The sequence below is a fragment of the Urocampus carinirostris genome, chromosome 3, assembly GCF_059441175.1.
Source record: "Urocampus carinirostris isolate Australia breed hairy pipefish chromosome 3, RoL_Ucar_1.0, whole genome shotgun sequence".
In the NCBI taxonomy this organism is placed as follows: domain Eukaryota; kingdom Metazoa; phylum Chordata; class Actinopteri; order Syngnathiformes; family Syngnathidae; genus Urocampus; species Urocampus carinirostris.
The window spans coordinates 13,655,394-13,670,805 of record NC_142351.1 but is presented as its reverse complement, the minus strand read 5'-3'; the positions used below and the strand labels follow the sequence as shown (position 1 = coordinate 13,670,805).

The following is a 15,412-nucleotide window of genomic DNA, read 5'->3' as shown; positions in this document are numbered from 1 at the left end:
ACAGCAAGGCAAAGAAAGTGGGGCGGAAGACCGAAAGGTCTCGCAAACCCTAGTTATAGGGTCACTAAATGTGAGAGGATGTGGAAGTAAAGCGACTGAGTGGAAGAAAGAGGAGATCGGAAGGATGATGACTGAAAGGATGGTTGATGTGTTAATATTTTAAGCTTTTAAAAGAATGAAACTAATCTGGGGAATTTATTATTACACTTTTTCAATTGACAGTTTACCTCAGGATTTTTTTTAAGTGTGCTCAGAAGAATTGGGGAATACCGAGTTAATACTGATTGAAAAACTTTTGTCTCTATAGGTGAGTGCAAACGTCCTCATTTTTCTTTGCACCAATATCATCGGAATCTGCACGCACTACCCAGCCGAGGTATCTCAGAGACAAGCCTTCCAGGAGACGAGAGGTTATATCCAGGCCAGACTACATCTGCAGAGGGAGAACCAGCAACAGGTGATTATTATGGCTTTTTAAAAAATGTTTTATAAATGGTAAATGGTCTGCATTTCTATAGCGCTTTTCAAGTCAATGAAGACTTCCCAAAGCGCTTTACAATGTGCTTCACACTTACCCTTTCACACACACTCACACACCAATAGCGGCCGTGCAGCCATGCAAGGCGCCAACCTGCTTATTGGGGGCATTAGGGATTCAGTGTCTTGCCCAAGGACACTTCAACATATAACGTGGAGGAGCCGGGAAACATACCTGCGATCTCTTGATCCCAAGACGAGCCCTCTAACCTCCTGAGCTAATGCCGCCCTACGATAGATAAAAGGATATATTGCCTGAAAAATGTTTAGACAAAAATAATAAACTTTTTTTTTATGAGGTACACCCTCAAAAAATAGTGCTTTGTCCTATAAATTTCATACATAAAACGCATAAAATTGAGACAAGACTGTGTTAATTCATGTATAACCATTGGCTCTTCATACACTCATGGTATGAATTAGTGCAATGCTTGATAAGTCAATAAATGTGGGCTGATCTAAATTCCATAACTTTGAATGCAAGGGGAATCAAACCCAGGTCGCAGCAGTGAGAGCGCAGAGACTTTATCACTAGACCACCAGTTAAACAGATGACACATGAAAATGCATTCGTTTTTATCTCATTGTCTCACTAATTTTACCCACGATGCCAGATACACTGATTTGCATTGCATGATTAGTGTGGAGGATATTAAAACCAATTTTTCATTTATGCTTAAATAATGTTCAATTATGTTATTTTTTCATAGATTTTGAAAGTTAGCATTTACTCAACTTTTCAAAATTCCATGACGTTTATTCATTCATGCACACACAACACTTCAAGTCAATAAACTTGCACATTTTCCCTACGCAATTTGCACCCCTTGAATTTTTATTTCGCTGAAGCTACATCGTTGCTGTATTACTGTCATGATGACTGATTAACATCACCTGTGCCCGCTCGTTTGGCGCCAGCCGCTGCTGGCTTCCTGATTGGTTCCCCGTCCTTTTTAAGCCCAGTCCTTTCACTCGCCTGTGGTCAGTCCGTCAATGAACCTCTGTTTCTGCAAGACAAGAATTTTGACTCTGACTCCCGTCGGCCCCGCTTTTTTCCACCCGTCCGTTCCTGATTTCCCCGTTTGTCTCCGGCTACGACTCGTTTTTGATCCTGACCACGTTTTGCTCTCCTGTCCCGTCTATCGACCTCTTTTTCCATCTACGACACTACGATCTCCCGTTCCGGAAGAGCCACTTCCGCATTCGGAACATGTTCCGATTCTGCGAGCAGCTTACTACCCGCGTCCAGCGAGCACCGGATCGCGGGCGCTGCCTTTCCCTTATATCTCAATAAACCTGTGAGAAACGTTACGCGATTGGGTCTACCCATTGTTCAGGTCTTGACAATTACGTGTTGTACGCGTTGAAACTGTGAATATGAGCTTTCTTTTTTTGTATTTATCATTTGCAGATTTTGATGATCAAGGTGTCTTGTTTAAAAAAACAAAAAAACAATCCAATTTGTGAGATATTGTGTTTACCGTAAATTCCGGACTATAAGACGCTACTTTTTTCCCAAACGTTCAACCCTGCGGCTTATTCAGCGATGCGGCCAATTTATGTAATTTTTCTAACAGTCGCCAGCGGCGCTCGAGTACAAAAGGTAAGATTTAGACCGGTGGAATATATGCGCCGAGGAAGACTGCAACTTCTTAGCTTGTGCACAATTTAAATTAGTGTAGACATATTCTCACCATGTAAATTGCAATAAGAAAGGCACATGACGCAGCTTTCAAGCTAAAAGCAATCGAGCAGTCCGATAAAGAAGGAAACAGGGCTACTGCACGTAAACTTTACTTTGCGAGTGTGTTGCTAGCGTGATTCTGAATAAGGGAGCGTGGGGGCGACTTCTATATGACAAAGACTCTTACCCATACTGGGGAAGACGACTTTGATGACATCAGATATATGGAGGAAAAAGAGGACGGTTTACTGTGATTTCTACAAGTACCATATATTTTTTTTAACAGACCCGTTTACTGTGTTGCGAGCGTGTTTCTAGTAGCGTTTTGCTACCCTTCACAGGCACGGTTTGGGATAAAAGTTATTATTAAAGCTTTGAAAACTCTCTCGGTGTACCCTCTTTCTTTGTAAATATGTGTAACCATGTATAATATGTGTTTGCAATTGTATATTTTTGTAATGTATTTATTTTAGAGACTTATTCTGATATGTTTACCACGGGCGAATCAAAAAGAAGGGGCTAAAACAACGGGGGCTGAGGGGAAGTGGAATAAAGGTGAGACGTGTTTGTGGACGCAGCGGACAATAGTGGATATATATTTTTCCCTTACCTTTGGAAATATACATTTTTTTTACTTTACTTTCAACGGGACCCGGACTCTGCAGGTCCGCATCAAACCTTAAGTACCGGTATCATTTTCCGTTAATTTTGCCGGCTGTGGTTTTTAAATTGTGTACTTTATATTCAGTTATAATCGCGGGACTCAAAGTCGGGTTTGGGATAATTTTGTGACTGTGTTACATGTCGCATGCAGCTTATGTACAGATGCGGCTTGTGTAAGTACAAAAGCGGTTATCTTCTTAAATTGTGGTGGGTGCGGCTTATAATCAGGTGCGCTCTCTAGTCCGGAATTTACGGTACTTTATTCACCAGAGTAAAATAATAATTAAAAAAAAGAGGAAAATAAGACTCATTATACAACGTTTGCTGTTGTAAACCGACGTATGTTGCACCTGTCTTAGAGTTCATTGTTTTTGAGTATTGGGACTTAGTGCGCTTACTAGGATACCAAGTTTAACATTTCTGATCCTGTGTTAATGCGTTAATAATGTTTTGGTATGACATTTAAATCTACTTGGGTTTACATTAAAGAAGAAGGCTTTGGTGATCACGTCACAAGTCATAAATTCAGCAGCCCGAGTACTGAAGTCTCGAGTCTCCCATTTTAGCTAATACATCGAAACAAGACTCAGCAAGATTCCTGTTAGATTCGACCCAGCTCTGAATTGGGTCACATAATTTTCAGACATCAAACATAAAAATATAAAACTGTAATTTCTTGTGAGGCATCAACAACAAGTGGGACACAATCATGAAGTGGAACACACTTTATTGGCAATTTAAAACTTTTTTAACAAATAAAAAACGAAAAAGTGGGTGTGCAAAATTATTCATCCCCATTGAGTTAATGCTTTGTAGCGCCACCTTTTGCTGCGATTACAGCTACAAGTCGCTTGGGGTATGTCTCTATCAGTTTTGCACATCAAGAAACTGATATTTTTGCCCATTCCTCCTTGCAAAAGACCTCAAGCTCAGTGAGGTTGGATGGAAAGCGTTTGTGAACAACAGTTTTCAGTTCTTTCCACAGATTCTCAATTGGATTGAGGTCTGGACTTTGACTTGGCCATTCTAACACCTTGATATGTTTTTTGGTGAACCATTTCATTGTAGCTTTTGCTTTATGTTTTGGATCATTGTCTTGTTTCAAGACAAATCTCCTTCTCAGTCTCAGGTCTTTTGCGGACACCATCAGGTTTTCTTCCAGAATAGTCCTGTATTTGGCCCCATCCATCTTCCAATGAATTTTAACCATCTTCCCTGTCCCTGCTGAAGAAAGGCAGGCCCAAACCATGATACAGCCACCGCCATGTTTGACTGTGGGGATGGTGTGTTGAGGGTGATGAGCTGTGCTGCTTTTAGGCCAAACATAACATCTTGCATTGTTGCCAAAAAGTTCGATTTTGGTCTCATCTGACCAGAGCACCTTCTTCCACATGTTTGGTGTGTCTCCATGGTGGCTTGTGGCACTTTAAACAACAATTTTTATGGATATCTTTAAGAAATGGCTTCCTTCTTGCCGCTCTTCCATAAAGGCCACATTTGTGCAGTATACGACTGATTGTTGTCCGATAGACCGATTCTCCCACTTCGGCTGTAGACCTCTGCAGTTCATCAAGAGTGATCAAGGAACTCTTGGCTGCATCTCAGTTTTCTCCTTGTATGAGCTGAAGGTTTAGGGGGACGACCCGATCTTGGTAGATTTGCAGTGGTCTGATACTCCTGCCATTTCATTATTATGGCTTGCACAGTGCTCCTTGGGATGTTTAAAGCTTGGGGTTTTTGTTCTTGTACCCAAATCCAGCTTTATTTTCTCCACAACAGTATCTCGGACCTGCCTGGTTTGTTCCTCGTTCTTCATGATGCTCTCTGCGCTTTAAACAGACCTCTGATACCATCACAGTGCAGGTGCATACATACAGAGACTTGATTACACACAGGTGGATTCCATTTATCATCGTTAGTCATTTAGATCAACATTGAATCATTCAGAGATCCTCACTGGACAGAGTTTGCTGCACTGAAAGTAAACGGGCTGAATAATTTTACAAAACCCGCTTTTTTTGTTTTTTATTCGTTAATTTTTTTTTTTAAATTTCCAATAAAGTGTGTTCCACTTCATGATTGTATCCCACTTATTGTTGATGCTTCACATGAACCTACAGTTTTATATCTTGATGTTTGAAGTCTGAAATGTGGCAAAAGGTCACAAAGTTCAAGGGGGCCAAATATTTTCGGAAGCCACTGTATGTCAGAATTTTCCAATGATTATCTGTGGTCCACACTAAAAACCTGAACTTACAGCACAGTGGTCCCAAATGAGCCCTTGTCATTCATATTCATTTTTGAAAACCCAAACTGTCCGTCAGAGATGACCAGAGTGTGATGCAGTCTGCACTTTGTTTCATTTTTTTTTTTACATGTTTCCCAGGAACGTCTGTTGCTCTCAGTGCTGCCAAGGCATGTTGCCATGGAGATGAAGGCTGACATCAATGCCAAGAAGGAAGACATGATGTTTCATAAGATCTACATCCAGAAACACGACAATGTCAGGTCAGTCCCGAAACGTGAAGACGTTATTCCCTTTCCTTTTCCTTGATTGATTTAGCCTTTTTGCATGATGATGCAAGACGTGACAGATGGTCTGATATGATGGATAACAAAATAATGAAAGAGAGAGGATAGCGAGGCTTAGTGGAGTGCAGCCTGTTTAACACAAGTGAGAGAATACTTAATAAGCATCCGCCAAAGAAGGAAAATCCCCAAAGACGAAGAACCTTGGTACATATTCAGTTACAGCACCTAGCCAATGTACTGCAGTCATTTGCTATTGAAGGCAAATTTACTCTTCATTCTATTTGATAGCTTATGAATAACCTATATTTTCACGTTGATAATATCTGTTTATTATTTGTCATTGCAACATCCGTTGCATTCTGGTCTTCCTGGAAGGGGGATTACCTCATGTGCGGTCTCTTCTCAATGTTTCTTCATGAACCTCATTTTGAGATTTTGAGTTTTTCCTTGCCCTGATGTTGGTGTTAGATCAGGGGATTGTGTAACAATAGTCTGTAGTTTGCAATAATCTGTGGTCTGTGCAGCCATTTGAGACTCCTTGTGATAAAGGGATATACAAGTAAACATGACTCGACTTGGACCCCGAACTGTAATAAATTTATATAATTTGTTGTTTAATGTATCAGTCTAAAACTAACCACGCTTAATGCCTCTGGCGATCGGCATTTTGCCTATGGCATCAGGTGTTTAAAGGGAACTTTTTGGAGGAAAATGGCGCAGCGCCAATGGCGTCAAGTATCAAACATGTACTATAAATTGGGGTTTGGTTGTCAATTTCCTCAAATGTGCGGGGCACAGAGGAAAACGGCAAGCTGCCCTTTTCCACAAGGCATGCACTGTAAATACAAATCACTGCAGTGACGCCTGAAAAGAATTATGAGGCCCTTCTAGAGGAGGAATTAGTCTATTTTTTTGCCAACATAATTCAAGTGTGTCCCTTTAAGATTGTTGAGGTTCATCTTGACTGTTCATATTGATACGGTTATAGTTTATTGGACACTCAAAATAAGGAGAGAAGACATCAATGAATTTTGAACTTGCAAGAAGAACAGAAAAGAGCACAAACCTCAGATAGGAAAACCTGTTCTAAAAGCCCTCCCTTGAACCCTTTCTTTTTGTTAAATCTCCGAGGTTACGAAACCAACTCAGAGAACCGCAACAGGATGGGCCGATAATGACAACAAGGTAGACAGTGAGAACAGTCAAAACAACCGAAAACAGTAAGATATGATAATCAAAATATCAGAAAGGCATCCCGTGCAATCTCCTTTGCAGGTGTCCAAAGGTTTTAAGAGAATAAACTTATCTGAGCCAAGTTTTAAGTCGGACATTTGTTGATATGGGACACGTGCCCAGGCATTATTCTTATTTCATATAATCATTTTTTATATTTAAACCATTGAATGTCACTGAGCGAAAGAATATGCAAGGAAAAAAAGAAAAAAAATCTTCATAATTTCCTTATTAGCACTTTGTGTCAGGACCAGAACGGAAACAGGAACCAATGGCGTTACGTTTCTCACAGTTTTATTGGAAGACAGGAAAGGGTTGCACCCAAGATCGTGTGATCGTTGGGAGCAGGAAGCAGGTCGCTCTGGGACTTCCGTGGCGATCGATGGCGGTGTCGGGGACGGAAAAACAGGTCGATAGCTGGGACTGGAGAGAAAAAACGTGGTCAAGATCAACACGGGTTGTAGCCGGAGACAAACGGGAGCAAAAACGGGACAGGTGGGAATCAGGGTCAAAAAGGCTTGTCTAGTATTCAGTGAGGTTCGCAGACGGACTGACAACAGGTGACAGAAAAGAGTGGGTTTAAATAGGGACAGAGAGCCAATCAGAGTCTGAGGCAGTTGGCGCCAAAGGAGCGGGCACAGGTGATTCTCATCAGTAAACATGACACTTTGAGTCAAAAAGGTTCCCAATCCCATGTCTATAATATACATTTGTGAGTTTCCAATGCTCCAGCCTACATTTTTTCAAACCTGATGTTTCCTGCTAAACTCGAATGTTAACAGTACCACATATGTTTGTGTCCTCAGTATTCTTTTTGCTGACATCGAGGGTTTTACCAGCCTGGCTTCACAGTGCACGGCTCAGGAATTGGTCATGACACTTAATGAACTCTTCGCCCGTTTCGACAAGCTGGCTTCGGTAATGCTCCTCACTCACTTGGTTCTTAGCCGAAACATTTTAAAGTTTACGTCTGTTTTTACAAAGCCTAGAATAATTTCACATTTAGTGAGGAGTGGATTATTATAATTTTTTTAAAAATATTGGTAATTGCCCTCCTTTTAAATTATATGTTACTTTTAAATTTTATGTCCCTTTAAATTCTATGTGTATATGTGCACTATATGGGGCAGCTTTGAATTTCATTGACACTTTGTGTAACGACAATAAAGACCTTCTCTTCTCTTCTCTTCTCTTTTGTTTTCTTTTCTATTCTTTTCTTTTCCTTTTTTCTCTTCTCTTTTCTTCTCTTCCTTTCTCTTCTATTCTCTTCTCTTTTTTCTTCTCTTTTCTTCTCTGCTCTTCTCTTTTTTCTTCTCTTCTCTTCTCTGCTCTTCTCTTTTTGTCTTCTCTTCTCTTTTTTCTTCTCTTTTCTCTTTGCTTCTCTTTTTTCTTTTCTTCTTTTTTCTTTTCTTTTCTTTTCTCCTGTCCTCTCCTGTCCTAGAAACAATTTCTAAAAATTACCATTATATAGACTGATGTCTAAATAATGGTAATTTCAAAATATATATTTTTCCATGGATGGTCTTGTATGAATACTATTTATTCGGATATCAGGCAATATTTCTAAAAACTGGTTGATGTATTTTTTAGAAATTATTTCGATTGTGTGTCTAAAATCCTTTTTTTTTGAATATCGAAAATAAAATACTGTAATCCTTTGTTTATCGCAAGGTCAGGTTCCAAATTGAATCCGTGATAGGTGAAATCCGTAAACTAGTAACCTTTATTTCTTATTTCAATAATTATTCAATAAAATACAATGCGATCAAAGAACAAAACGTTTTCACAAGCCCAAGCAGTCCTTTAACAAATAAAAGTACTGTAATGTAAATATGTATTTATTCATGAACATAAACTACTATCTTTGGTACTTTTTAGCAAGTCAGCAAAATCGTGAAGAAGTGAAACGGGGAAAATTAAACCTCATTATAGCGAAGGATCACTGAACCAGAAAACAGTTATTAGTCACATTTATGTTGGATCAATAAGTCTCTGTTTTAATTCCCATATTATAAATGTACTCATCGCTATCCACGATTTGTATTACAGTATTGTTGAAAACTCGTGTCGGTCTGAAAAAAGCGGTATTATCAGACATCCCTAATTCTGTCTGTGTTAACTCGGTCATAATATCATGGTAGAGTGTTATCGTAGTAATTCAATTCACGTAGGGTGGTAGGAATAGTAGTCTGCTAAATATTTGTCCGTGGCTTTATGTATGAACACAGCACAAAAAAACCACGGCAACAACTAATTAACAAAAACAAGCAACGGAATATTTGCACAAAACCAGCTGTGCCAATACAATGATATAGCAGATGAACATTTTCCCAAAGGGAATAGGCTGAAGTCGAAGCTGCTAAAGATATATTTGACATCAAAACAGGAAAACATAACCCTATCCCACAAAAGAGAAATTAGAAATAAATAAATGACCTTTCAGACCTGCAATTAAACTGTATTTGACTGCATAACATGCAGTATAAAACTCAAAGAAACACTTGATATAGATAGATAGTTAGATAGATAGATACTTTATTTATCCCCATAGGGAAATTCGCACTTCCAGCAGTATCCTTGTGTTGAAAAACAGCGCCACGTGCCGGTAGCGACGGAAAGAAGCACTGCAGTACCGTCCTGTGCTCGGAAAAAGGTGCACACATTACAAAATCTAACTTACAGCAAGGTCCGGATAGTTTTCAACATCTCAAAAAAATGTTCGTATCTACCGTTTTTCGGAATGGTCGTAAGTAGGGGAGCGTCTGTATTAAAAAGCATCCTGGGAAAAAAGTTCAGACTACAGTAACTCATTTTAAATGTAAAGATAATTTAAAGGAATTGTTATTATTAGCCTTTGCAGAACTTCAAATTAGTGGTTAATAATTATATTACACTACGTAAATAAGGATTGTCTTAAATTAGTACATTTTCAATCTTAAAATTTCGAATAATCAAATTCATTTGATGTATTGCGCTAATACAAATAGGGACATGTCAACAGATTCTTGCCCACGGATTAGAAATGTGATTTTTGTGAATGTGTACAGTATGTTTAAAGGTTTTTTTTCTCATTTTTTCAGGAAAACCACTGTCTGCGTATTAAAATTTTGGGTGATTGTTACTATTGTGTGTCTGGGCTTCCTGAACCGCGAGCGGACCACGCCCACTGTTGCGTAGAAATGGGCGTGGACATGATCGAGGCCATCTCGTGAGTACAGAGCCCCATCTCCGCACTTGTTTTTATTTCGCAGCGGGGAAACGAATCCCGTTGACCTTCTCGTCTTTGCATCCTCAGGCTCGTGCGCGAGGTCACGGGAGTTAACGTCAACATGCGTGTCGGCATCCACAGCGGACGTGTCCACTGCGGTGTCTTAGGACTCAGGAAGTGGCAGTTTGACGTGTGGTCGAACGATGTCACGCTGGCAAATCACATGGAAGCGGGAGGAAAAGCAGGGTAGCCGGAATAATCACCATTTGCTTTGTTTAGGAAACCTGATCCTTATTCCCCTTTTTCTTAGACGCATCCACATCACCAAGGCCACCTTGCAGTATCTTAATGGGGACTACGAAGTGGAGCCGGGCTTTGGAGGAGAGCGCAATGCGTATCTAAAGGAGAACAGCATCGAGACCTTTCTGGTCCTTGGCTGCAGCCAAAAACGGGTCAGTGCTTGAAAGCAGCTCAATGGGGTGTGCAAAAGTTGTATTGTTAACATATGGTACAGGCAGGGTTGGGTAGGGTTACTTTAACTTGATTACTTTCAATTACTTTTGGATTACTCCAATACCAAAATATGCTAATAAAAAACAAAAGAAACTAAATATGAATAAAATGATGACTCACAACACGTGGTAAGCTTTCTCTCCTGGCTTTGATCTCTTTGATCTCCGGCAGGACTAACATAAAATGCGACAGAAACAAAATGAAAATAAATCCAAACAGCTTGCCAACATCATTTTTGCCGTTACATGTATTCCGTCACTGTAAGCCTGCACAAAATTTAGTCATTTTATCCATATTTAGTTTCTTTTGTCTTTTATTAGCATATTTGGTATTGGAGTAATTCAAAAGTAATTGATAGTAATCAAGTTAAAGTAACCCTACCCAACCCTGGGTGCAGGAGATGTTGTAGAGAGGTCTTAAGATATATAACAGCTTTCAGTTTGTTCATGTCGTAAAGACCTTTCCATTGATTTACACCAGGGGTGTCAAAGTCAAACAGACAGAGGGCAAAAAAATAAAATAAGGTGTCAAATTTCAGAGAAAATTATAACAGCCAATCACTAATATGTTATTTTTGGAACATATTAGCAGTGTCTGAAACTCATGACAAAAATTTACCGGACAGCAGGGCAGACAACTCTGAAAAGTTGCCTGCTCAGCCATAAACTTGCCTGCCCCATTTTTCACAACTTGAGCGGCAGTAGCTCAGGAGGTAGAGCGATCGTTTTAGGATTAAGGGATCCCAGTTCGAATCCCGGCTTGTCCGTGTTACATGCCGAAGTGTCCTTGGGTAAGACACTGAACCCCCAATACCCCCAATAAGCAGGTTAGCGCCTTACATGGCTGCAGAGATCACAACCGCTATTGGGAAATGTGAAGCACAATGTAAAGCGCTTTGGGAAGTCATTGACTTGAAAAGTGCTATATAAATGCAGATAATTTCATAAGAGGACTAATCGCAGAAAAAAAAAAAAAGTTGCAATGTATTAAGGATTGATAATGAGAATATATAACAAAACAACACTTTGAAATTAAGTTTATTATAAATCTACTTATCGCAATCATTGCATGTATATGACATCGCTGTTTTCCATCTGTCATCAGTATGTACCTGTATTTACTCATCTTCATTCATGCAATGTTTGCGTTGCGTCATCTGCTACAAGCCACGTGAACTCCTCTTTCCAAGATGCTTTTATGTACGTTTCATAGCATCATAAATTTTGTTAGCTTCTTTTGAATCTTTCTTCTGGGGCTGAGGTTTTGGCTTGATTCCTAACCACTTCTCCATTTTTCTTGTGTCCTCTGTGAGTCTACTTTGGAAAATGATATGCAAATGAGCGACCTTGAAAAGCTGGGGAAAGTCCAGAAGCACGAAGTTATTCGATGCAGGCTTCTGATTGGCTGCCGAGTATGCAAATTGCCAAACGAACCGAAATTTCCAAACGGAATGAACATTTTGAAATTGGAATAAAGCAAACGTTTGATTTTAGATAATCTTTCGGGTTTTTTTTTGTTTTGTTTTGTTTTTTTCTTGAAATAGTTGTCGGCCAGCCGGGCTGAGACGTTTTGTAAGTTGTACGCCCTACGTAAAAGATGCATGCCCCGTGCATCCGGGAAGACGTTATTTCAGACACAGATATTAGTCAATAACCCCTGACTCATAGCATTAATGATGGGCAAAATTATTAAAGTAATGCCTTGCATTTTGGGGTGGGCATATGTGTCATACCGTGATTGTTTTTAAAAACAAAATTCCGAGTTTATCACGATTCTAAAAAGCTCCAGTGTGTAATATTTGACCACTTTGTGGCACTGTTCTGTCTAATGTCAGTGTCTGAAATAATGGGGCAAACATCTTTTACGTCGGGCGTACAACTTACAAAATATTTCCGCCCGGGGGCCTGGCAACTTTTAAAAAAAAAAAAAACAATCTTTCGTTTTTTTTTTTTTTTTTTTTCTTTCAAATCAAACGTTTGCTTTATTCCGATTTCGAACTCTTCTTTTGGTTTGAAAATTTCGGTTCGTTTGGCAAGTTGCACACTCGGCAGCCAATCAGAAGTCTGCATCAAATAACTTCGTGCTTCCGGACTCTCCCGAACGTTATAAGGTCGTGCATTTGCATATCATTTTCCAAAATAGACGCACAGAGAACACAAGAAAAATGGAGAAGTGGTTAGGAATCAAGCCAAAACCTCAGCCCCAGAAGAAATATTCAAAAGAAGCTAACAAAATTTATGACGCTACAAAATGTAAACGTACATTAAAAGCATCGTAGAAAGAGGAGTTCACGTGGCTTGTAGCAGACGACGCAACGCAAACATTGCATTAATGAAGATGAGTAAATACAGGTACATACTGATGGCAGATGGAAAACGGCAATGTCATATACATGCAATGAATGTTATAAGTAGATTTATAATAAACTTAATTTGAAAGTTTTGTTCTGTTATATATTCTGATTATCAATCCTTAATACTTTGCAACAATGGTTTTTTTTGTGATTAGTCGTCTTATTGCGTTTCAAGTTGTGAAAAAATGGGGCAGACAACTTTATGGCCGGGCAGGCTATTTTTTAGAGTTGTCTGCCCTGGTGTCCTGTAAATTTTGTCATGAGTTTCAGACACTGCTAATGTGGATAAAAAAACAGTGCCACATAGCACAGCATAGCAGCCAAATGCCGGACAAATCTGGCGGCGACTTCTATGTGGGGATTGCACCATGTCAATGAAACACAAATTTCTTGAACTATGATTTTCTTTATAAAAATTAACATTGGTATGATATTTCATGTATTTTTGCCTGTATTCAAATCAATGAGAGTTTTTTGTACCATTATGAAGCACTGGATATTACACACCGTCCCTTTAAGTATTTAAGCCGGACTGAATTATCACTTTACTTTCATGTTTTTCTTAAAGAAAAACATTTGACAGAAAATGTTTGAACAGGATTCAAAAGTATATTTTTTAAATAAAATTTGCATGGTTTTACATTAAAATTTCCGGATGCAGTGTCCACAATGCTGGCATCTGTAGTTAACCCTTGCATTACCTGCTAAAAATGTTTTAACATTGAAAAAATGCTAGCGGCTAAAATGAAACCAGCCAACAAACCATTGCTATTTGCTGATGCGGCTGCGTTTGCGAACATATGCGCTGATTCCAAGCCAGGAACTGCCAGAACAGAATGCAGTAGGCCCTAGAGACTAAGACTGAAAATGATCTTTCAATTTTCAGAAATCACCATCTCATTGAAGTCCTTCACGATTTAATATCATCACATCGCCCACCCCTATTCTCAGTATGCTAACAGTTGGTAAAGCCCTCTTGTTTTTCTGTCGGAGCAGAAGGAAGAAAAAGCGATGATGGCGAAGATGCAGAGAACGAGAGCCAACTCAAATGAGGCGCTGATGCGACGCTGGGTCCCCGACAGAACTTTCTCCAGGGCCAAAGATTCCAAAGTATTCAGACAAATGGTCAGTATTTTACCAACAGTCTCAACTGACTACTTTCGTGTTAATGCAAACTCTCAAACTGAAGCAAAAGTAATCTCTTGTTATTTGTTTATTACTCAAGAACAAACCCAATTAACAGGCTCAAGTTAACAGGAGGAGAACCCAAATGCGTGACATTCTCACACAAGCCTTTTATTTTACGGGTAATGGGGAGTCATGCACGTTAGGCAGCAGTCTGGCGTGGAATGACAGGAAGCCAGAGACCGACGAGATCGATGCCAATTGCCCGAGCAGATACAGGACAAAAAGGACAGGACAGACATGATTGATATTGAAACAGGATATCAAAATTAAACAGGACGAACTAGACGTTAATGAAAACTGGAGAGAATAATAAACAGGATAAAAATAGACGGGAACGATACCAGACAGGAAACGCAGGCAGGAAACCGGACAGAGTCAAAACCCACATCTTGGCGGGCAGAGGCTCGTTGATGGACTGACAAAGGGAGAGTGAGAGCACTGAGCTTAAATAGAAGGGAAGCCAATCTGTCAACAAGCTGCAGCTAGTATTTGTTTAATAAATAAAAATTATGTACTTTATGAACGTTTTTTTAACAAATAACTTCTATACTTTCAACTTTAAATTTTTTATTTAATTTTTCCGTTTTATAGCTCAACTGTATAGACTAAGGGTGCGATCCAATATACTTTACACAATACTTTGCAGGCACCAAAAGGGGGGTGGAAAACGACTTCTGTCCTACAGCAACCCCTATATTTTTCCATTATCAAGCATATTGGAATAAGCGCCAGTGGGCCACTAGGGAGCGCCAAAGACCCGCATGTGACTCCAGAGCAAGTTTAGCGGGTCGAGAAGTCTAACTTTGTAGCCGATTGAAAGCGTCATCCTCTGTTTAGCCAATCAGAATGCAGAACACGATGCGCGATCAAAGTCCACGAAGGAGCGAAGCTGTAAGTAAATTGCGATACGGCAAGGGATTTCGGTAGTTCCGTTGAGATCTTCTAAATTACAACAAAACACAGATAAAATCAATAAAAAAACGACAGAATATACTCTGGAATATTTCCAAAAAGCATGTTTGCCTGAAAAAGCATCGTGAAACTCGTGGGGCAATATTTTTAAGGTATAAAGACATGGGACATTTGAGAGTTCAGACATAAAACCATAAGTAAACGCCTCACTCAAGTACACAGATAATCATGAAGTGTATGAACTAAAACCAAATGAATAATGTGAATACTAATATAACTGAAAAGTTTATATATTCATGACTATAGATCTAGTGGTATTTTACAGTAGTCTAGTATTGTCATGAACCGGAACAGGATAAGGACCCAGATGCGTGACGTTTCTCACACGAGCTTTTATCTTACGGGAAATGGGGAGTCATGCACGTTAAGAAGTCTGGCGTAGAATGACAGGAAGACAGAGGCCTGACGAGATCGATACCAATTGCCTGAGCAGATATCGGACAGATTGTGTCAATACCGGACAGGACGGGACAGGATTGATATCAAAACTGGACATCGAAATTAAACAGGACAAACTAGACGGGAATGA

General features: G+C 39.5%; 1 protein-coding gene across 1 annotated transcript in view; it reads left to right on the top strand.

Moving 5' to 3' along the window:
• Positions 1 to 15,412, top strand: part of LOC148368742 (adenylate cyclase type 6-like) — an 89,941-nt gene that overhangs the window by 48,675 nt on the left and 25,854 nt on the right. The window contains exons 4-10 of the mRNA XM_088330774.1: positions 308 to 457; positions 5,271 to 5,392; positions 7,456 to 7,567; positions 9,730 to 9,857; positions 9,945 to 10,103; positions 10,168 to 10,309; positions 13,720 to 13,848. Of these exons, the coding sequence (XP_088186900.1) occupies positions 308 to 457; positions 5,271 to 5,392; positions 7,456 to 7,567; positions 9,730 to 9,857; positions 9,945 to 10,103; positions 10,168 to 10,309; positions 13,720 to 13,848 (942 nt within the window). The remainder of the gene's footprint in view (positions 1 to 307; positions 458 to 5,270; positions 5,393 to 7,455; positions 7,568 to 9,729; positions 9,858 to 9,944; positions 10,104 to 10,167; positions 10,310 to 13,719; positions 13,849 to 15,412) is intronic.